This window comes from Chiloscyllium plagiosum, chromosome 34 (assembly GCF_004010195.1).
Source record: "Chiloscyllium plagiosum isolate BGI_BamShark_2017 chromosome 34, ASM401019v2, whole genome shotgun sequence".
Taxonomy (NCBI): domain Eukaryota; kingdom Metazoa; phylum Chordata; class Chondrichthyes; order Orectolobiformes; family Hemiscylliidae; genus Chiloscyllium; species Chiloscyllium plagiosum.
The window spans coordinates 29584317-29607799 of NC_057743.1; the positions used below are offsets into that span (position 1 = coordinate 29584317).

Sequence of the window (23483 nt, forward strand, 5' to 3'; positions counted from 1 at the left end):
AATATTTCTTTACAGATCTGTTTTGTAAGAAATCAGGGAATGCCAACTTCAGCAATACAGTCTTCCAAGCATTTGAGTTGGGCAGGAATCTACCTGTTTTACGGCTTTAATCTTTCCTGTCGTCTGTGGAGAATTTGGTTGAACCAGAGGCACAGCTGGGGAACTCTAATTTGATTGGGTTCAATTTGGTGCTTTTCCAACATGTATTCTATTTCTGATTTCACTTTGATTTGTTTCTCTGAACCTAAATGCTAAGGATGCTGCTTCGTAGGGCAGGATTCTTCTTTGTTCATGTCATGTATGGTCTGTCCCTCCAGACTTTTAATTAAAACATCCTTTTTAGGTTTTTTATTCAGTATTTAACTATATAAAAGCATTGTCTAAGCTCTCTAATATGTCAGCATTAGCTAACCAGATAGGAAGTTCCATTTGAGTTTGTGGGCCTCCCTTCTAACTCATCCTCTGCTGTCCTTTTTTTTTCATCCTCCAAGCAAAGGTATTGCTTCCAGGCCATTTTTCCTAGTGATCTGTCAATCAAATCCTGTTATCTTGTAGATCACCGTACAATGCTTTAAGGTTCACCTTTAAAGATGGTAATACTAACACTGCTAATCCCCTGGTTGAAATGTTCAGGTCTTGGTATGCTTGCCACCCTAATTCTTGTGAAGCTCAAATACTCCTCAGCCACTTGGCTGGCTTCCATGAACTGCTCACAGAGCTCTAACCTGGAGAATTCATCCCTTTTTTTTATCTTGGTTTGAGGACCTCATTCTCAGTTCTATATAAACCTTGCCAAAGCTAGATCCATTAAGAGAAGTTTCAGATGGCATACAAAATAAATTCCAGCCCTTAATAGTCATGAATATTCCTATGACTGGTACAATCATTGAGGGTCTCTTGTTCCAAAGCTTATGTCTGTGGGTTGTCTATATACAGACTAAACTTTTTAAAAGAGTGGAACTTTAATTTGACCATACTGTCCCTTGGCAGTCTGAAAAAGTACTGGATTAACTTCCCTATTACAATTACCTTAGCAGTAATTGTTCAATGGCATAGCATCTGAAAACTATGTAATCTTGTCCATTGTAATAAATAAAGGTCCTGCACAGCTTTAACCAGTTCCTCAACTGCTGTGGGTATTCAAGATGCCAGGTCTAATTGCAGATTTTTCCTACAATTTAGCATGTCTGACACATTTATCAAAACTGTACCACCTATTCCTTTGAAGACCTGGTCAGTAAAATGTTCTCCTGTGCACACTTGGGTATCATGATATTTGAGAGAAAGTGAGGGCTGGAGATCAGAGCTGAAAATGTGTTGCCGGAAAAGCGCAGGTCAGGCAGCATCCAAGGAACAGGAGAATCGACGTTTCGGGCATAAGCCCTTTATTATCTAGTAAATCATTGCTCTTTACAAATCAACGTCAGGATTTTTTCCTTTTAATCATAGAATTCTGCAATGGGGAATTGTGGTGTTCATTAACACAAATGGATCAGTGTCTGGGCTAGGGTGAAAAGTATGGAGATCCCTATCCAAGCATCTATGAGTGTAAAGTGCAGAAGCATGACCACAATCATTGAATCTGAATAGTTAGCTTGGGGTGTGTTAATAAAGCTCTTAAATTCAACATTCACATGTCTTCAAACTTAGAAAATAAATTGTTACCATAAGTTTGCCTACTTAAACATTTTTATTAGCATTTGTAATGGCTTTAAACAACAAACAGAAAAATGCCTGCAAAACAATGGATTACACTTATCACTACGTTTTAACATAGTCTAAGCATTTTTTTTCATTCATCCCCAGTTTCTGGATTTGCTAAGCATGTTTCATGTAACATTTAAAAACAATCCTGTGGTACACAGCCTTTATCAAATACTAACACCGGAGCTACCTGTGCTTATTTCCATCATCTTTGTGGACTTCAAGATTAAAATGTATTGAATTCTTATTGGAGAGTGAGATGGAGGTTTCTCTCTGTCCTGCACTAATACGCTTTAAACCCCTGCTGCTCATTTTGAAGTCACTTGGCAGGAGCAGGATGTATCCCAGTAAAGTTAAAGCACATATTCTCTTAACCTTTCAATGGGATACCTTTTTTTTTGAAGGGAAGATACTTTTAGTAAAGTAATAAACTTTACTGGTAATTGACGAAGTCATTTTGGAACAAATCTACCAGCCAGACAGTCCAGGACCAGAGGCCAGATTGGAGAAGGCTGTTCTGTTACCTGATCCCAGTCAAATTTTTAAATACTATTAGGTTTTGTGGTCACTTATGACTTATATCAGATATTTGAATTTAAATTCATGACTTATAGTGGAAATGGAACTTTTGGCATCTCAAGGTGGTAGTTCAGAACCATTACAGCTCCATTACCACACCCTGACTTATTATCATCAATCAGCATTTAAAATGAGTAAGAAACTCCAACACATGATAATGCTTTAATCATACAGTTCCAACAACCTGTTATGAAATGGAACCAGCTTCCTGATAATGCATTACACATTTCTGGATTATAGTCAAGATACAGACTCATGTTTGTTGTGTAGTTATTTTACCTCAAGAATGAAGCACTGTTACAAATTAAAATTGTTGGTAAATAACTAATTCCAGTACTACTGTTCAATTGTGGTCAGCTGGTGGTTTCAATCAACTGAACTATAGTTCATATTTCAAAAGAATGGAATGTTCACAACCCAAAGTTTTAAAAGAATCTTAACTGAATTTAGAAGTGTTTTCAGTATTTGCACAGACTTATTAAAAGTACCACACATTGTCAATTTGAATAAATACACAGAGCAAAGACATTCAATTATATACACAACTAAAAAGTACAAATAAGCTAGTCAATACATGGCTTGTCAAACTAAGCAAGATATTTCAATTAAAATTTTAGCCATTTGCAATGGCAGCCATATTTGTTTACAGTTTTCACTTATTTTCAAAACAATCATGCTGTTCCCAATTTAAAAAGTGACCAAGTACAGAACACCTTATTGCATAAAATAATATTTTAAATTACAAATTCCAATTGTTGACGAATAAACACCAGCTAACTTCATAGAGGTCAGGCAAGAGGCTGCAAATATTCTGCCTCCGGTGTTTTATATTCCATAGTTTACTTTCAAATAACAAATACATTTCCTCAAGTGTAAGGTATACGGGGATGGAAGATAGTCTGTAAAGTTAATTTTATAATTAATGAGAATTCTGTCTTAATCCATCTGGAAATTGTTATTCAACAGAAGGCACCAGGAAAATAAGAGGTCAAATTGCTGTAAACTGGGATTGTGCTGATTGTATGTAAAATTCCAGCTTAAAGATCTGTGGCTGTTACTTTTAGGTTGACAATTTTGCCTGTACCACCCATCCTGGGTTTTCATTATAGCATCACAGCCATTTTTATTCAACAAAGTTATTTGCAACTCCATAAGAGTTATTAGACTGCATTAATGGCAGTAATCTGTAAAGGTGCTATAGTAACATCACACCTGGCTGTCATTTCAAACCTGTAACCATTGGTAATTGCATATAGTAGCTGTCTGCATGCCCCTGGAAGTAGTGACTAAAGTCAGTTTACTTTCAACTCCCAATTTTATAGCTGCTTCATGCTTAACTGAGAATCCCCTCACTAGGACAACTATCAGAAAAGATACTCCTATTATCTACAGTGAATGTGAATCCAAGATTCCATCATTTCTCAGAAAAAGAAACCGTCTCTGCTATATTTGAAGGTGAAAAATAGTTAGTTTAATGGCTCACTTTAAGAGTATAGATTTTAATTTTCTCCCAGTGGAAATAACAGGATACCACTCCTCCAACATGCCCTGTTTCTGTGAGGTTTCAAAAGCAGAAATGCTGAGGCATGGGAAGCACATCCATTAGAAATAACATCTACAATGCAAGCAGGACACAGTACTCATTTTCCAGATTGTAATGTTATATTTCTTGTAAATAATATGAATAATTCTGAAGCAATTTGTTTTTAAAAAATGACACTGTACCACATGCTGCAGTGTCTATAATGTGCTCTCAGGATAGAATGCAACCTTGCCTGATATATCCAACTCCATGATAAAATGCACCCAAACTACCCAGTTCCTGACTGAAGTTTAGATTAATAGAAGTTCAAAGGTGCAGAAAAGGCAATGTAAAATACCATAAAGGTAGAGGAAGATCCTACCAACGTGGCACAGCAAGGCTTAAAACCTTTTGGTTTAAAAGCCAATTGTCCCTCTTGACATTGAATAGCCCAGCTTGGCTTCATTGTTAATGAAGGACATTAGACCAATATAGGTCTGGATGAGAAGGGGCCGCTCCAGGATCAGTACTCCATTGGCCCGGCCTGGTAGTGGTGCCTCTTTGTGAGCTTTCTTCACAGCTTGGATTAATTGGGTCTTAAAATTCTCAAGCTGAAATTTAATAAAGAGAATATCATAGGATAAGCAACAGTAAAAATCAACTTGTTTTAAAAAATTCTGATAATGCAGTCAGTGTATACTGGAAATTTAAAAGCAATTTAGAAACTTATTAAACAAACCCAAAATCCAAAAGATTCATTTTGCACCAGATCAATTACCCCATGAGTACTCAATTGCATATTGACACTGTACATTAAGCAAGCTAAAGACAAACCTCCAATAGACATGCAGGTGTTCTGTGATCAATTAACAATAGAACATTTTGTTCAGATTGATCTCACTGAAAAGGGTTAATATAGCATAAACATGTCCAGGCAAGCACAGGAAGTGGGTGAACACCAACAGGCTTATGTGTTCTCAGGATAGAATGCAATCTTGTTTGATACATCCAACTCCATGATAATATATGCCTAAAACTGCCCAGTTCCTGATTGTAGTTTGGATTAGTAGAATTTGAAAGGTTTAAAAAAAAAGCAATGCAAAATACCATAAAGATGAGAAAGATCCTACCAATGGAGCAGAGCCTGGTTCCATACTGTAGGGATACTATGATTCTACTATGATTCCTAGTGCAGTACAGCTATGTCTGGGCAAGCTAAAGGAGTGGGGAAACCCTGTCCATTAGGCTAGGTAAGCAAACAAGAACACAGAATGGTCCAACTCTGACCAAGAGAGGATATTGTGTCAATGTATTGTACAAGTTTGGATATAATTTCTTGTGTAATTGGTGCATCATGTGAATACTGCAACCTATTGTATTTTGATAATCTAAAATATGCTGAAACTTTGTTCCAGGAGTCAGAAAAAAGATGTTGCTCTGTCCCTTGGTTCCCCTGCATATGCTTGAATGAAGGAGATTGGTAAAACCCCAGACTGAGTTATGTTGGCTTCTGGTTCTGGACTATATGACAATGGCATGAGGATACATTTAAGGGAAAGCCAGATAAGCATAAGAATGTGAAAGGATCAGAAGGATGTGCTGATAGGCTTTAGATGAAGAAATGGCAGGATCTTCATGTGGAGTGTAAATACCTGTATGGACCAGTTGGGCCAAATGGCGTATATAATTTTTTTCAAAGCAAGCCTTTCACCAGTGACCTTTTATTAGTCATGGAGTTATAACATGGAAACCAGTCTCTAGGATCTTGATGCCAAATTACAATGCTCAAGTGATAAATCATGCAAAATACATATAGGAAATGACACTGGCAGAAGATACCATAGCATGCAAAATCACTAGGAGAAAGTGAGGACTGCAGATGCTGAGATCAGAGCTTAAAAATGTGCTGCTGGAAAAGCGCAGCAGGTCAGGCAGCATCCAAGGAGGAGAATTGACGTTTCAGGCATAAACCCTTCTTGCCCGAAATGTCAATTCTCCTTCTCCTTGGATGCTGCCTGACCTGCTGTGCTTTTCCAGCAACACATTTTAAAGCATGCAAAATCATTGTCTACTTATTGATTAGCAGGCTAAATGCTTCTTACCTGGCAAAGGGATGCAATCTTCTCATCTGCATTTGCCATAGGATGTTCAGTGAAGGTGGCATATGGCATGTCAGTGGACCATGGATTCCAGCGGTTAATAAAGGAAGGTCTATCCTGCTTGTCCCACTGAATGCGAATCCCATGGCCCTCCCTCCTATGGAAACAAACTAGGCAAATGACACCTCCACAAAGAGTTAATGTGTCTTTTGAAAGCAATATTTGCAGTTTATACAAAAGAGCAAAAGTCAGCTCATTATTCAACAGCAGTTGGAAGACATGATTCCAACACTGTCAAACAAATCAATAGATACTGGCAGGGAAGGACTCTGAAAGAACAAAGTGAGAAAGACACAGATCAGATGGCACCTACATGGAGGAAACAGATTAATGTTCCAAATTCAGGCTTTCCCTTGGAAGGACAAGTTTCAAAGTAACTCACTCAATCTTGTATTACAGACAGTAACGGTCTACTTTATTTGCTCTTGAAGTGGGTAGAGTTGGTAAAGCTACATTTGCCTTTCCCAAAGTTAGCGCTTAGGGACTCCAGTGAAGAAAATCAAAAAAGTCACTTGCCATTAAAACTCTACCAATGTGGAATATGATTTACATTTTCAAAACATTGTACTCTGTGTATTCACAAACATTTCAAAGCACTTTACAACCAAAGTACTACTTCTTGAAGTGTTGTAGGAAGCATGGCAGCCAGTTTGTAAATAGCAACTCCCACAATTAGCAGTTACCGGATAATCAGATATTAATGGTGGTTTCTGAGCAATACAAATTGGCTGGGGTCCTAGGAATAACTTGCCTATAACTACTTCAGATTACTGCCATTGAATCTTGCATTTTCACTTCAGGGAGCAGACATGGCTTCAGCTTATTAGATCCAAACGACAGCATTTCTGACAATGCAGCACACTCAGTTTTGCACAATCAACACAATTGATTTTTGTGCTGAAACTTCTGTCGTGCGATTTGAATCCAGAACCATGTGACTTAGAGGCAAGGGGGCTATGAATGAGATATTGCTATTCAGATTCTCAGAATGGTTACAGTACATGAGGTCATTTGGCTCATCGTGTCTGCAATGGTTTTCCAAATGAGCCACTTAGTGCCATTCTCCTACCTTCTTCCCATAACACTGCGTGAAAATTCGGACTCAATTTCTAGACTGCTTGTTCAGTTCTTTCATCAGTAGACTATTACACAATATTTGAACCTGCTGTGTATTTCAGCATTTTTGCTTTATTTGACTTAGTTTTTGTGTTCATGTGGAGCTCATGCTCTAGGATTCTGCAAAATTTGTTATGAATTTACGTATAAACTTGCAGATAGAAATTGCAATACAAACAGGGCATTCAGTCCAGCTTCCTCCCACCTTAATTAATTGCATCCTTTCAGCATTTCCTTCTATTCTATTCTCCCTACGTATTTACTGAGCTTCTCCTTTCATTTGTGTAATTTGCTTCATCACTCTTTAGATACAAACACTTCACCTAAATTCCTCATTGGATTCATTAATGACTATTTTCCAAACGTGACACCCAGTTTCATTACAACTCCAACTGTATTAGTTCAGAATTCAATGTGCAAACACCACAAGATCAGTGTGAAATACACTGGATAAACGAAGTACTCACTTATTCAGAGATTTTGGAGGAAAGAGAAACTCTCCAACAGAAATGGTATCCACTGCGTTGAGTGAAATTCGAATAACCTGTCGGCAGATGAGGTTGATGAAGTCATACTTACAAAGGAGCAGAGATCGCTCAGTGATCAATACCAGACGTTCCTTCTCGTTATTCCAATGGTCAATCCTGTAATGGAGAAGAATTCATGTTCATTTAAAAAAAAGTACAAATAAATCTAAAATATACTTCACATCAATTTTTTTTATCCTGCCCTATGATTTCTCCCTTCTTCTGAAGGCATCACATCCTTTTGGAATACAGCTTTAATTCTCCCCAGGGCCACACCACTGCCAAAACTAGCCCCATCTTTATTTGGTACACATCAATATATATACGTGTGTACACATTTATTGCAGATACACTACAGTTAGGCCTGCTAATAATTTGTCTATAAACCAGTGAGAAAATGCACAACAGTATACTTCATTTTCGACATCTGGATAGGACAACTAACCAATAAAACTCAGTCCATTGCAACATTACCATCAACATATATTTACATTAGCACTTTTAATGCAATAAAACATTCCAAAACCTTAACAGGAGCATAATCAAAGAAAATTTGATACTGAGCCTCATTAAAGAAATATTACAGCGAATGAACTAGAAAAGTAGAAAGAAAGGCAAAGACTTAAGAACATAGATGCAGAGGAGGCCATTCAACCAGAAGTCTGTCCTGCCACTCAATACAATCACGCTGATTGAACACTCCAAAACCTTTTATCTACCCAATCCCATAACCCTGTTGCAAATAGTGTGGTTCAGCCACAATTCAACCTTTTTTCCAAATGGAAAATTCATTACAAAACATGAAAAGTACAGAAAATCCAATAGAAATAAACTTTTCTCCACACACCGTGTTCCATTCAGAGTTGTCTCAATACAATTTCAACACTGCATTGCAAATGTAAGTTCCGCATGAGCCTACAGCCCTTGGTGTACTATGGCTGAAATGCCTTAAACAGTGCCCTTTCCATATGGCTCCTCTGTGACAGCTCCCTTAAGTTTTACTGCATCCCTCTGATCTACAATTCTCAGTCGAGAACAATTCTTTGTATTGGAAGACCTCAGATTTCAGGCAAACTGAAGTACATCCTTCACAGAGTTGATGATCCTTCAGACCTTACTAATGTTCATCCCAGTGTACGTTTCTGAAAACAGCTAACTGAACATGGAGTCTTGCATCATGGAGCTGTTTGGAATTACTTTAATCAGATGGACAGACCAGTGGTAGTTGGAATTTAATCCTGATAAATGTCAGGTGATCCACTTTGGAAGGAGGAATAATACAAGGGAGTACACAAACAGTGACAAGACATAGAAAGCTCAGAGGAACAAAGGGATCTTACAGTGCTTATCCTCAGATCCCTGAAGATGACAGGAAAATTAATAGGGGTAATTAAGAAGGAATATGGGATGCTTGCTTTTATCAATCATGGCATAGCTTTTAAGAGCAAGGATGTCATGTTGGTGATGTATGGGACGTTGGTTAGATTACAGCTGGAGTCCTATGTGCAGTTCTGGTCATCACACTCCAGGAAGCATGTGATTGCACTGGAGGGGATGCAAAGATGATTTGCCAGCAAGTTGCCTGGAATGGAAAATTTCAGTTGTGAAGAGAAGCTGGGTAAGCTCAGGTTGTTTTCTTTGCAGCAGAGAAGGTTGAGGGGGAACCTGATTGAGGTGTATGCTTCCTACTTACTGATTCAAAGACATGATTGAAATAGTTGCCAGCAATGTCTGCATGTTAAGATTTGTTTCAAATAAGCAACTTGCCCCAAATGGCGAGAAGATAAATTAGTCAGCTCAGGTTTGACATCACCCTAACTCACTGCAATAGCCAGCTAAGACCTTGCAACATCATCTTAACTGAAGGATGGCAATAATGTGAGGTTCACAACTAAGCTTTGCTTACTTGATTAGACGTTGTTTCCTCAACTGACCATGCTGACACTTGCCATTAAGTCATTGCATTGCAACTCCTTTTGAAATCCACCCAGTAGCATTAGGTCTAACTGAATGAGCAAATATACAATGGTCATTCAATATCCCATTTCAATACTATGAAAATAAATCAAATTAAGACGCTGTGTATAATTTGAAAATACTGCTCATGTTTTCGCCACTGGATGGTACCATCTCACTTACTAGATTTTGGGTCTTACTCTAATCCTCTTGAAGATACATTTAACAGCAAACTCTAAGTCACATTTTCTTTCAGCAACTGACTCTTTGGATTGAATGTTAACTTCTGGACAACTGCATTTGGTAGTTGGAATTAACTGTTTAATGTAACAATACTGGGTGACAGCATGACCTCGCAACCATACACTGCAGTACATTATATTAGTGAAAAGACCATAAAATCCTTCACTTACTCAGTTAGTAGCCACACACTCTGCACGCCTCCATCTTCAGTTGGCATGGCAATAGATCGAATATCAGAAACAGCCCGTTCAATGGTCCCAGGCTAAAGGGAGGAGAGAATGTTAACTGCAAGAAACCGTCAAGATGAATTTTAACAAGAAATTACATGTTCTTTGATAGTCTCACAATTAATCTAATTCAGTTAAAATCCATCAACTTCTTTATAGTCTATCCAACAGCAACTTAAGCTTGGAACAAAAAGCATTGAATCCGAGCCCAGAAACCTATGAATGAAGGTTGAAGAAATAGGAAATGCTAGCAAGCTAGCTGACTGAATGGGAGAATGGGTGGATATCACAGCCAATGTCAAGCTCCCCAGTTAATTCAACTTGAATTACATTAGCCACTTCTTTTGCCTGACCCATCATTTTCAGAATAACACTTCAACTTTTTTTGACCCTCAGAATATTTACCCTCTTTCCAACTTGAGCATCACCTGCAAGTTTGGGGCTCATCCTTTAGGACCAACACGTGACATCAACATTGATGTCAGTTATACAAAATTGTTCTGACATTTGAACCGTTCAGGATAGCATTACTTACCACCAATCATTGAGCAACTGACTTTAGCTCTAGTGTTGTGTCCTCTCTAACTAGGTTTTTAAACCAATTTGCTCCATTTTTCCTTATTCAATACCCTTCAATCCTCCACGATAATCAACTCTGCTATACTGTGATGAAACTTCATGATGTATTATTATTAGCTGACTAAGGTTTACAGCAGGTGGTGAGAGAACCAAGAGGGAAAATCTACTTGACCTGGATCTCACCAATCCAACTGTCACAGCTGCATCCATCTGACAATACAAGGAGTGTCCACTGCAGAGTCTCTATGGAGACAAAGGTCTTCGCACTAAGGGTATCTTTCATTGTTTTGTGTGACACTACCAACATGCTAAAATGAGACAACTGGTCTAGCAACTCAAAACTCAGCATCCATTAAGTTGCCATCAAAGCAATAGGATTATATTCAAACACAATTTGCAATCAGCCCAGCACACTCCCTAACTTTACTACTATCAAGTTGGGAGGTCAACCTTGGTTCCATAAAGTGTGCAGAAAGACATGTCGAAAGCAGCACTCGGCGTTTCTAAAGAAGTGTCAATCTGGTGAAGCTATGACACAGGAACTACTTACATGCCAAAAGCAGAAACATCATTCATTACAGAGGTAAAAACAATGACTCCAGATTCTGGATTAGTGGTGCTGGAAGAGCACAGCAGTTCAGGCAGCATCCAAGGAGCTTCGAAATCGACGTTTCGGGCAAAAGCCCTTCAGAGGGCTAAGTGATATCAGAACCAACAGGTCAGACCCAAACCCTCCAATCCTTCCATATCCAGTCAGGACTATATGTGAATAATTAAATAATTAACAGGAGGTAGAGGTTTCACCAATATCGGCATCTCAAACACGTAGGATTTCAACCCAGGCATCCTGGCTGTGACGTAGGGACACTACTACACCAGAAGAGTCCCTAGTTCTTCAACATAGTGTCCTAGCCCCAACCATCTTTAGCTGCTGCAATGACTGTATCTTAGTATAGTCAGAAGTGGGGATGTTCACTGAGTGTTGAACATTTTTCAATCATCAAAGCATGCAGATAAATTTGCCAGAAATATATGAGGGTGTAAAGGGTTAAATTGTGTCCATAAATTTGACGTGCATTTCCTTGAACACAGAAATGATCGTGGTGTTTACAATTTAAGACCATAAGAAACAGATCCAACATGGTTGATAGGAAGAAAATATTTACTCAGTTGAGATTATTATGAATGAGGGGATATAAACACAGAACTAGGCCATTCAAAAAAAATTTCTCACAGAAAAGGTTAGTAGAAATTTGGAAATCTTCCTAAAAGCCATGGAGAATTAGAGCTGTCAAGATGGAGAAAGGTTTTTCATGGATGTGTGTGTAAAATAAACAGAACAAAAGACTGTAAACAAAATTAAGGTATACCACCCATGATCTAACTGATTGGCAAAGTAAGGCCAAGGGATTCCTTAGTAAAAGCAAACCAGTATGCAGCTTTCCCACAGCTCACTAACATGCTTGAGATCCCAAACTAACTGCGGGCAGCTGGTGTGTGTATTTTTAATCAATCTATTCAGATATGTTATGACATGTCTCGGGCACATTGACTTGAAAACGGACCTTCTAATCCAGTGATAGGGACACTTTCACTGCTCCACAAGAGCCCTGGGCAGCAGATATACACCATATACATTTTCTTTTAAACTGGTACTCCATTCTGCCCCCCCCCCGCACCCTCCATCTCTCCATTTGGCTCCAATTAACACTTCCTACCTGAAATTAAATACTGTGATTAGGATAAAAGTGAAAAGGATCTGAGCATCCAGTGACAAGCTCTGCATAACATTAATTAATAATTCAATAAGCATTTAGCATCTTCTTTCCTTTATCTTTGCACCATCTAATACCAATTCATTGACATCTCTCTGGGTGGGAATCTCTCTTTAAAAATATTTTACAATAACTCTCAGATAGAAATAATAGACCATCTTATTTCAAATATATGGCAGGCTGATATTAAACAGAGCAACACTGATATCTGTAGGTTGAAGGTTGCCTGTTTCTTCTGGTCAGTCAAGTGAACCTCTTTGCTCTGTCCAAAATTTGGAGTTTGGAGTTAATTTTGTGTAGTCAGTGGCAGATACAAATAGACAGAAGATATATATTAGATAGATAAAATTTGTGCGAAGATTTGTAGCTCGGGTGCTCGTTGTTGTGGTTCTGTTCGCCGAGCTGGAAGTTTTTGTTGCAAACGTTTCGTCCCCTGGCTAGATAAAATAGATTTGAATCAATACAATCTGATGTTCAAATACAATCTGATGTTCAAAAACAAAGTAGAAAGGTAATTGGTTATGATTCTGACAGTTATTTGGATAGATTTAGAAGACTGCACAGTTATTCAAATAGTGTAACAGTCATGCTACTGAACGAGTAACCCAGAGTTCCAGACTAATAATTTAGCACAACTCCAAATCTCAGCATTTTAAGAAATCACTTAAAAACATCTGGAAACAAAACACTGGTATCAGTAAGAGTGACCACGAAATTGCTAGCCTGTCCAAATTCCAGTCCCACACAAATATAGTTGAGTTCTGAAGTAGTATGACGAATCCTCCAAATTGCATCAAAATTCTAAGAGACCCCCACTTCCTGAGGGACAACCAACAATGAACAGTAAATAACAAATTTGCCAGTGAATATAACATAGAAAAATAATTAAAATGTATCAATACACACCTGAATAAATTTTAATAATTGATGAGGCATAGAGATATCAACATTAAACGGTGGATATAACAACAGTTAAGTAAACATCGATTTAAAACAGAAATTAAACGATTAAGATTGACATAAACAGATGAACAGAAGTTTAAAAAGGAAACAGCTACGAATACAGTCGATACTTATGGAATTAGATAAATATATGAACACAAATAAATAGGAATATGTACAAATATTCAAACAGATAAACATAAAGAGATTTCAATCTCCAGGTAATCCAATGGCCTGGCAGGCGGATAGGAAGAGCCGAGAAGCTCTCAGCCCTTACCCTGAACACGAAGTAGTCCTTGATCTTGGCCTGCAGAGTAGGATCCTTCACACTGAACGGTGTCAGGGTCTCGGTCCGTGCTGGGGGCACCGTGCTCTCCGAGCCCCTAACGGCGCCCGCCACAGGCTGTGAGGCTGGTGGCTCGCTACCTGCGGGACATCCGGCTGAGAAACCCGAGCCCGCGATGCCGTCGGTGGGAAGCACCGCCACCTCCGTCTCCACCGAATCATCCATCTGCAGCATGGCGACAAAAAGGAGCTAGGCCCCGGCTGAAGCGATCGGGGAGGGGGTGGGGGGGGCGGATGACAGATTGGAGCTGTTCGGGGCGGGGCTTGGAGGCAGGGTCTGAAACACTAGGGCGGGGTTTGGAACACAAGGGCGGAGTCTGGGGTCCAGAGGCGGGGTCTGGAAGACAGGGGCGGAGTCTGGAACACAGGGGCGGAGACTGGCGCGCTGGAGCGTGGCCTCGTGCTCAATGCCGAGTTTTTGAACACCTGGGCGGGGTTTGGAGCAGAGGGGCGGAGTTTGGAGTGTGGCCTCGTGCTCAGGGAGAGGAACACTGGGGGCGGGGTTTGGAGCACGGGGGAAGTCAGGAGCGCTGGAGCGTGGCCTCATGCTTGGGCGGATGGTGGGGAGAGGGATCACCAGAGCGGAGTTTGGAGCGTGGCCTCGTGCTCAGGGCGGGATTTGGAACACCGATGGGCGGTGTTTGGAGCAAAGGGGCGGAGTCTGGAGCGATGGAGCGTGGCCTCGTGCTCGGGGGTGGGGTTTGGAGCAAAGGAGTGGAATCTGGAGCGTGGCCTCGTGCTCGGGGGTGGGTTTGGAACATCGGGGGGCGGGGTTTGGAGCACAGGGGCGGAGTCTGGAGCGCCACTGCGTGGTCTGGTGCTCAGGGACGGATATAGGGAACAGGGCGAAATCTGGAACTCGGGACCGACGTCTGGAGTACGGGGGCGGGGCTTAGATCAGAGGGCGGATTCTGACGTGCAGGGACAGGGTTTGATGCCTGGGGGCGGCGCCTTAGGGTCCATGGGCGGGGCTTGATGTCCTCAGCGGACGAGGCGGGGAGGTAACCGTTGGCTGGGCCAAGGGATGCAGTTGGAGAGGGGCAGGAGATGGGGATGTACATGATCGTGGGGTCAGACTCCAGCCAGAGAATTCAGGTGTTTGGAGCGGTGCATTGGGAAAAAAGTTTAAATTAGATCAAAAAAAGGTCACTGGACTCCAATAGATGCTGCCAGATCTGTGGGTTATCATCAGCAAGTTCTATTTTTGTTTGTTTCTGGTTGGTATTTGATGGGTCTGAGAGTTATTAAGATGATGGTCACACCCTCTGCCATTTTTGATATCAGAATGGGAAAGGGACTGGAGGATTTCTGAAAGTTTGGAAAACGAATTGGGTTCAGTGACTCCGAGTTTGGACTGGTTGTGGCTTTGGCAAGAAACTGCTATTGGGGTGTGGATTGATGGTCGGCCAGAGGCAGAAAAGGCCTGGGTAACAAGACAGTTGTTATATTGTGTGAGGAACTGTTCACCATCGGTGGAGCAGAAAGTGGAAAAAGTGCAGGATTATTAAACTAAAGATGGAACAATTATTTTTGAATGTGCCAAATCTAGAGTGTTTTGGGTGGGTGGGGTGAGTACAACTCATACCCAGGAGCCCAAAACGTATGTATTTCCTGACACTGCAGCTAATCAACAGTGAAAAAGATTACCAGGAATGGGGATTGAAGACACAATTGAAGTTCTGTCCTGTCTACTGGACAGAGTAGAATCAGTTTTCTGGGTGAATTAATCAAATTAGTCATTTCAACCAAACTCTCCTACATAGCTGAGGGAAGACCTGAATTTACACAATGCTGACAAATATATAATTGAAGTGATTAGCAGGGAGAATGACGTTTTGACTGTCAAGGCTGAATGTGCTGAAGCTAACTTATATGAAGCAACATACTGCTGCTCCTGAAGAGATCAGGTAATTTGGCATTGATTGATGATTGAAGACTTTAGTTCATTTGAATAATTTAGTATTGTGCTGAGGAATGAAGTTATCACTGAAACCAGTTACAGGTAGGAAGATCCCACATACAACAACAATAATATGGCATAGATTTAGTGATGTTGTTTGAAAGAAAAATAGTGACCAGGACACTGGGACAAATTTAATTTCTTGTTTTCAAGTAGAGTCATGGACCTCTTCTTTCCACTTGAGAGGGCAGACAAGATTTTGTTTTAATGTCTCATACAACAAAGCTTGCCTTTGACCGTGTTGAACGCTTGATCAGATTTTCAGTAGAGCTACAAACGTTAATCTACCAAAAAAAAGCTTAAACAGTTTAGAAGTTAAGAATGGGAAGGGAATGTCAGTGTAACGTCCTCATCTAAAAGTCATGATGTGGAGGTGCTGGTGTTGGAGTGGGGTCGACAAAGTCGGAAGCACTTCACCTGACAAAGGAGCAGCACTCTGAAAGCTTGTAATTTAAAATAAATATGTTGTTCTAACCTGGTATCATGCGACATCCAACTTTGTTCACCTACAAGTGACGAGGGAGGATATTGAAATGTGGGTTCAAACAGAAATTGGATATATTTTTGGACAAAGAAAAAATTGCAGTGCATAGAAAGGATGTGATTGGTGAGATTAAAAAGTACTTTATGGCCTTTTGATGTTCTTAAAATTAATTCTTGAGTTAAAGGTCCTAATATATTCTTCTGCATTGAAAACATTTTCAATGGGCAGCAGGTACAATACCACTCCCATGCTGACACCAGGGGGCAGTAAATCCTGTGCAAGTCATTAAAACTACATGAAAAGTAAAGAACTTTGCAAGAACAAGAACTTTACTGTGCCTCCTTCATTACCAGACTCATGCTGAAGGCATGATTCTTGCTGGTAAAGGCAATAAATAGAAGTTAATTGCTAAAAGGAAAGTTGTCAGATTGACAGGTGCTTGTAAACTTATGTCCTAAGTTAGAACATATTGTAAAATAACTGACTTTTAAATGTTTGTATTTTGAAACTTAAAATGTGATGTCTGAAGTCTGAGTGACACTGGATAGAAGTCTTTTATGTTTGCATGGAGTGTATACAGTAACGAAAATTGACAAGCGCTGATAGTATCTTACACATTATTTCTTAGTCCTGAGTTGTAGAATTGGAGCAAGTTCACAAGCAAGTTGTGCCAACATTTCCTGATATTGCATCTAATTAGCCAGTGGAGCCAGGCCTAGTTCCAATTCCAAGTCTTATGTTGGAAACTGGATTTCATTGTTTTCAACAAGAAAGATTTACATTAAAAATAATGGTAATAAACATGGTAGAACCATAGAAATGATTTAGCACAGAAGAGGGCCATTGAGCTCACCTTGTCCATGTCAATACAAAGATACCCAGATGCCCTTTCTAAACCCATCTTCCTGCACATGGCCCACAGTCTTACAGTTAGCAGCACTTAAGTTGCAGATCCAGGTACTTTTTGAAAGAGTTTAGGGTCCCTGCCTCCATCACCAACTCAGGCTGTGAATTTCAGACACCTACCACCCTCTACGTAAAAAAAGATTTTCCTCATGTCACCTCTAATCCTTCTGCCACTTTGCCTGAATCTATGATCTCTCTGCCAAGGGAAGCAGGTTACTCCTGTCTACTCTATCTCTACCCCTCACAATTTTGCATACTTCAATCATGTCACCCCTCAGCCTTCCCTCTTCAAAGGAAAACAACCCCAACTTCTCCAATCTCTCCTCGAAGCTACAATTCTTCAGCCTTGGCAAAATTCTAGTAAATCTTCTCTGTACTCTCTCCAGAACAAATATGTCCTTTCTGTAATGTAGTGACCAGAACTGCACACAATACTCCAGTTGTGGCCTCACCAGTCTCTTACACAGTTTTATTATTAGATTGTTTTGTATTCTACACCTCTACCAAGGAAGGAGAGCATTCCATAGCTATCTCTACAAACTTACCTATCTGCATTCCTACCATTAGAGACCTGTGCACGTGCATGCCAAGGTCCCTTGCTTAACTTACCCCTCTCAGTATGTTCCTGTATATTGTGTATTTCCTTCTAATGTTTGACCTCCCTAAGTGCATTAACTCATAATTATCATTGTTGAATTCCATCTGTCACTTTCCTGCCCACTCCACGAACCAATCGATTTCATTTTGGAGCTTACATCTATCCTACATGGACAATTTTTGTGTCATCTACAAATTTCCCAATTGTGCCTCCTACATTCAAGTCTAAATTGTTAAATGTATAAAACAAACAGAAGGGGTCCCAACACTGAGTCCTATGGAACACTACTTGGAACAGCTTTCCATTCACAAGGGCAGTCATTGACCATTACCCTTGATTTACAAAGCCAATTTTGGATCCAGTTCAACATATTACCCTGTATTCCATGGGTTTTACTTTTTTGATGAGTCTGTTATGTGGAACCTTGTCAAATGCCTTAATAAAATCCATGTCGACAACATCAACTGCACTACCCTCACTGATCTTCCTGTCACTTCCTCAAAGAATTCAATTAAATTTCTAAGGCATGATCTTCCCTTAACAAAACCTGGCAACTATTCCTGACTAGTCCATGCCTTTCTGAGTAGCAGCTTATCCGATCACTCAGGATTGATTCTCATAATTTGCCCACCATTGAAGTAAGACAAAGTGGCCTATAATTATTTGACATTTCCTTTAGTACCCTTTTTAAACAATGGAACTATATTTGCATGTCTCCACCTCACCTGTATGGTGTTAAACCAGATCAATTTTTGTTAACATTTTTACTAACTGAGATTAAACTGAACACATTCCTTGGTGATAGTGTGCATTTAGTATTATACAAAACTACTCCATGGATCAGAAAGGAGGGAAAGAGGAAGAAAGACAGTCTTCCATTTGCAAAGTGCTTTATCTAATTTCTTATGCTTCTTGTACAATAGGATGGATGTTTCCGCCTATGTCTATCATAAGAAAGCAGGTAAAGGGTTAAATTCAAAGTGGAAAAACTTGCCGCCATACTTTCAGTGAATTCCCTCTCTCGAATACTTTACCTGTTCAGTTTCCTGAGTCATTTAAGACACCATTCAGAAGGGTTTCAAAAGTACAAGTGAATTGAAGTCCTATAATGGAATTCAGACAGATGTAACCTGGGAAATGTTCTTCCAACAACCATCCACTACTTACATTATCTGAGGCACCAATAACAAACACATGTTCCCACCATGGCATCAGGAAGCAGCATTTGTAATGCCCAGCTAGATTGCAGAATCAGCTTTGTGCACATTTGGTATCAAGCAACTGTCATGATACAAAGATCTACAACATTCCTTCCAATATTTGACCTTTACAGAAGTGTGAAAGTGTGGCTGCTGGGTACAACAATTATCTTGTACACGTATGGCTTTTACCACTCTCGAACACGGATACAATCAAAGCTGTGGACCACCAGGATCATCATTGAGCAAACCATTAAGCATGCTAAACAGAGGTTCAGCTGTCTGAAAAAATCTTAGGACCCCTTTCAATTAGCATCAAAAGGGGTTTTCCTCATCAGGGTGGTGTCCCTTAAATCCAACATAGCCCCACCATGCAGATTGGCTTGCATTTAAGGGAGACAGATCACCGAATCTGGCAATTCCCATTGTACAATGAGGATAAACAGGAAGGCAAGGAGACATCAACAGGAAGAGGAGGGCATCTGAATGCTGCACGGCAAGAGTTAGGAGAGTAAAGCTAACTGTCAAGTGATTCCAGGCACCTGCTCATTCACCTGTCCAAGCAGATGCAAAACCTATCCTTATTGCAGTAATTTTTACCTCCTTCATTCTTTCAATATTTCAGGAGTAAAGAACATTGAAATCATATGCTGAACTTCTGTATCAATGCCATGCAGACTCAGAAGCTGTTACTGAACTACACTGTTGATCAAATTCTAAATGGGAATGAATATGATTCCCAATGGAATAGTTTAGTTTCTATTTATTTATCACACAAGTGTCAATTCATAGTGTCTCTCATGGGAAGTTTTACACAGTGATTCCCTAGTGACATGAGGAGTACAAAAAGCTGAACTCCAGTGAGGTGAGAGTGACTATCCTTGACATCAAGGCAACACCTGTCTGAGTGTGGTATTATGGAGTTCCATCAAAACTGTAGTCAATGTGAATCAGGAAAACCCTCAATGTCTTGGAGTCATACCTTACACTAAGAAGATGATTGTCATTTTTGAAGGTCAATTGTGTCAGTCCCAGGATATTGCTGCAAGTATTCTGCATGGTAGATTATTGATAACAAACCAATTCAGAGATGTTGTAACACACCTTTGATGCAGGTAGGACCTGAACCCAGGCCTCCTGACACTACTACCGTATCACAAGAGCTCTTGAATTTTGCAGGGTGGTGTCCTCCACCCAACAATCTTCAGCTGCTTCATCAACGACCACTATTTAGGGATAATTGGGATAATCAGTGGCAAATTCATGACACACAATTGCTAGACAATGATCATTTTCATCAAGAGAAAATCTGTCTCCCCTTGACAGTCAGAGGTGTATTACTATAACTGTATGTCTCACTATCAGCATCCTGAGAGTTACCATTGACAAGACAGTGAACTGGACTGGTTATACAAATATTGTGCTACAAGGTCAGGTTGGAGGCTGGGATTTCTGTGGTGAGTAACTGCCCTCCTGACTTCCCAAAGCCTGGCTACCATGTAGAATGTGCAAATCAGGAGTGTGTTGGAATAATTTCCATTTGCCTGAAAAAATGTAGCTCCATCAACACTCAAGAAATTTAATACCATCCACGACAAAGCAGGCTACTGGCATCCCATTCAACATCATCATCATTTACTCCTGTCACCACCGCCGCTCAGTTGCAGAAGTGTGTACCATCTCCAAATGACTGCAATAACTCACCCACACTCCTTCAAAAGCATCTTCCACCATCAGTGACTAATCTGCAGTGGATCGCAGCCCTTCGATCCGCCTTAAATTCCATGCTTAAGCATACAGCCAGGAAGGAACTTTCCTATGCGAAGCAAAGGTTGTTTGAGCATGGTGATAGGCCAGTAAGTATTTGGCATTTCTGGTCAGGACAAAGAATGCCTCCCAATCTATTGCTTTCATTAGGGAAGGGAATGGAACTCCTACTTGTCATGCTAAAAAGATCAATATGGCATTTCAGAGGTTCTATTCTGAACTGTATCAGTCTGAATGTTGTGAGGATAGATGGGATAAAATGGAGTCCTTTTTTAGGAACTTGGATCTTCCTGCTGTGTCTGCTGAGCAGGCTTCTCTCTTTAGTGCTCCTAAGGTGAGAGTGGTGGTACAGGAGGTGGTGAGGCAACTTCAAAGTGGAAAGGTGCCTGGCCCTGATGGTCTTCCTTGTGAGCTTTGTAAAGAATTTGTAAACATACTGTCAGGATCAATTCTAGACATGTATAACTATTCATATATTTGTGATTGCCTCCTGCCATCTTTCAGAGAGGTGAATATCTCTCTTATCCTCAAGAAAGGGAAGGCTCTGGAGGACTGTGCATCTTAAACTCTGATTATAACATTTTGTCTAAGACTTTGGCATTGAGGTTGGAAGGAGTGTTGCCCTCTATTGTTAAAGAAAATCAGGTGGGCTCTATAAAAGGTCGCAGATCCTCTAATAATGATAGGAGGTTGCTTAACATGATTCAAGTATGCCAGCAGCGAGTGGTTCAAGGGTGGGTGGTCTCTTTGGATGCAGAGAAGGCATTTGATCGGATGGAATGGCAGTATCCCTTTTATACTTGGGAGTGGTTTGGCCTGGGTGCAGTGTTTACTCGATGGGTAAGGGTCCTTTATGGTGATCCTCTGGCAGTGGTTCTCACCAATGGTAGAAGGTCTGACAATTTTAACATTGGTAGGGACAGTCTGCAATGCTGTCCCCTTTCACCTTTGGATGTCACATTAGTGATTGAGTGGTTGGCAGAGGCCACTCGTAGGGACCCTAATATAGCTGCCCCAAAGTTGGGGCCAAAGGTGCATAAGATTACACTATATGGGGATGATCTTCTTATTTTTCTTTCGAACCTGGAAGTCTCGGTGCCCTGTTTGATATGATGCATTAATTTATTTGGTTCTTTCTCAGGTTACAAGATCAATTTTTCACAGTTGGAGACTACACCTATGCGGGGGGCAGGGGGGGGAAGTCTTAGGGGAATACCTGATGTAGAAGGTGGGTTCCCCTTTAGTTGCGTACAGGAAGGTTTTCTTTACTTGGGCCTCTCTGTTACCCCTAGCTTTGATCAGTTATTCAAGGCTAATTTTGTTCATTTGTTTGACAACATTAAACAAGACCTTCAAAGATTGGGGGGCCCTTCCAATACATGGCTGGGTCTTGTCACTCATATCAAAATGAATGTTCTTCCTTGCTTATTGTACCCTTTGAGGATGGTCCCTTTGCTCTTTCTTAGGCAAACATTTTGGAAATTGAATGGCTGGTTCAGTTCTTTTATTTGGTGCTATAAGTGGCCCCTTATAAGCTTGCAAAACTGCAGTTGCCCCAGGGATTGGGGAGAGTGGACCTCCCTGACATAACAAGATATCAATTAAGCTCCCTCCTATCTTTTGTAAGTGACTGGGCCTGTGGAGACTCAGTGTCGACATAGTTGGACTTTGAGGCCTCCCAGATGAAGTGTCCTCTTATCAACCTGTTGTTCTTAGACAAAATGAAGACAGTTGGGGAATATTACCGTAATCCAATAGTTACTAATGCAGTCAAAGCATGGAGGGTAATGAGTCAGATGGAGGGTAATATGTCTAAAACATCTTTTCTTACTCCCGTATTTGGCATGCCGGGTTTCCGGCCAGGGACAATGGATCCTGGGTTTAAACTTTGGGCGGATAGGGGAGTCTTTTGTTTGGTGATCTGTTTGAGGGTGAAACGTTGATGTCATTTGATCAAATAACTTGGAAATATGGATTGTCAAATAGGAACCACTTGTTTTTTTCAGTTTTGAGACTTTTTGGAATGGAGACTATGCTCTTGACTGAGTGTTATAGATGTGATAGGGAAAGGAGGGTGTATCAGGCCAAGAGCACTCTTTCAATGAGTACTGTCTATCATTTGTTAGAGAGAGGTTCCTCGGGTGACATCAAGTGTTTATGTGAGGTCTGGGAGAGAGAGTTAGGAGTTGAGATTACTTCAGAAACATGGGAGGACATTTGTGAGAATGCAAGGAGGATTTCAATATGTAATAATTCCCATGCTATGCAGTTAAAGATTCTTCATAGGGCTCATCTGGCCCCAAATCTTCTTGCAAAATTTAAGCAGGTAACATCTTCACTGTGCCCCAAATGGAAAATAAGTACGGGTATCCTCACTCATTATCTGAGGTCCTGCCATAGGCTCCCTGTGTATTGGAGCATTGTGGCATGAGTAATAGAGAGGGTCTTGGGGACTGAAGTCCAGGTGGACCCGGTCTCTTTGCTCTTGGGTTTGCCAAAGTTACCTTCCTTAGGTGTACATGTGAAAAACCTTTTTAACATTATCACTTTTTATGCGAGGTAGAACATTCTGATGTGCTGGGTTTCGGAGAACCCCCCCCGGGTTTGTCAGGGTGGCAAAAGTTAATTATGGGACACATTTCTTTAGACTTTGTTACAAATATGGTGCACCACAAGTCAGACCTTTACAAGACATGGCAACCTCTCTTGAATTATTTGGAAGTAGATCTGTCCACTGTTTTGATTTGGGCTTTTGTCTAGTCATGATGGTTTAGTCTGATAAACCTAATGCCATGAGAGGAAGAATTTTGAACAAATGTGGGTTTAATAATTGATACTCTTGAAGGTTGAGAGCTATGGTCTTGTTGTGCTGAGTGACATTATTTATTGATTGAT

The 23483-nt window shown here is 40.4% G+C and overlaps 1 protein-coding gene across 1 annotated transcript; it reads right to left on the reverse strand.

Annotated features, from left to right (window-relative positions):
* Window positions 1-1671: 1671 nt before the first annotated feature.
* On the reverse strand, window positions 1672-13934 carry tprg1l (tumor protein p63 regulated 1-like). Its single transcript, XM_043676067.1, has 5 exons — window positions 13607-13934; window positions 9977-10068; window positions 7548-7724; window positions 5908-6061; window positions 1672-4416 (listed from the first exon to the last, which is right to left on the reverse strand). The coding sequence occupies exons 1-5, from the start codon at window positions 13847-13849 to the stop codon at window positions 4222-4224; spliced, it is 861 nt and encodes a 286-aa protein (XP_043532002.1). The 5' UTR covers window positions 13850-13934; the 3' UTR covers window positions 1672-4221.
* Window positions 13935-23483: the final 9549 nt, after the last annotated feature.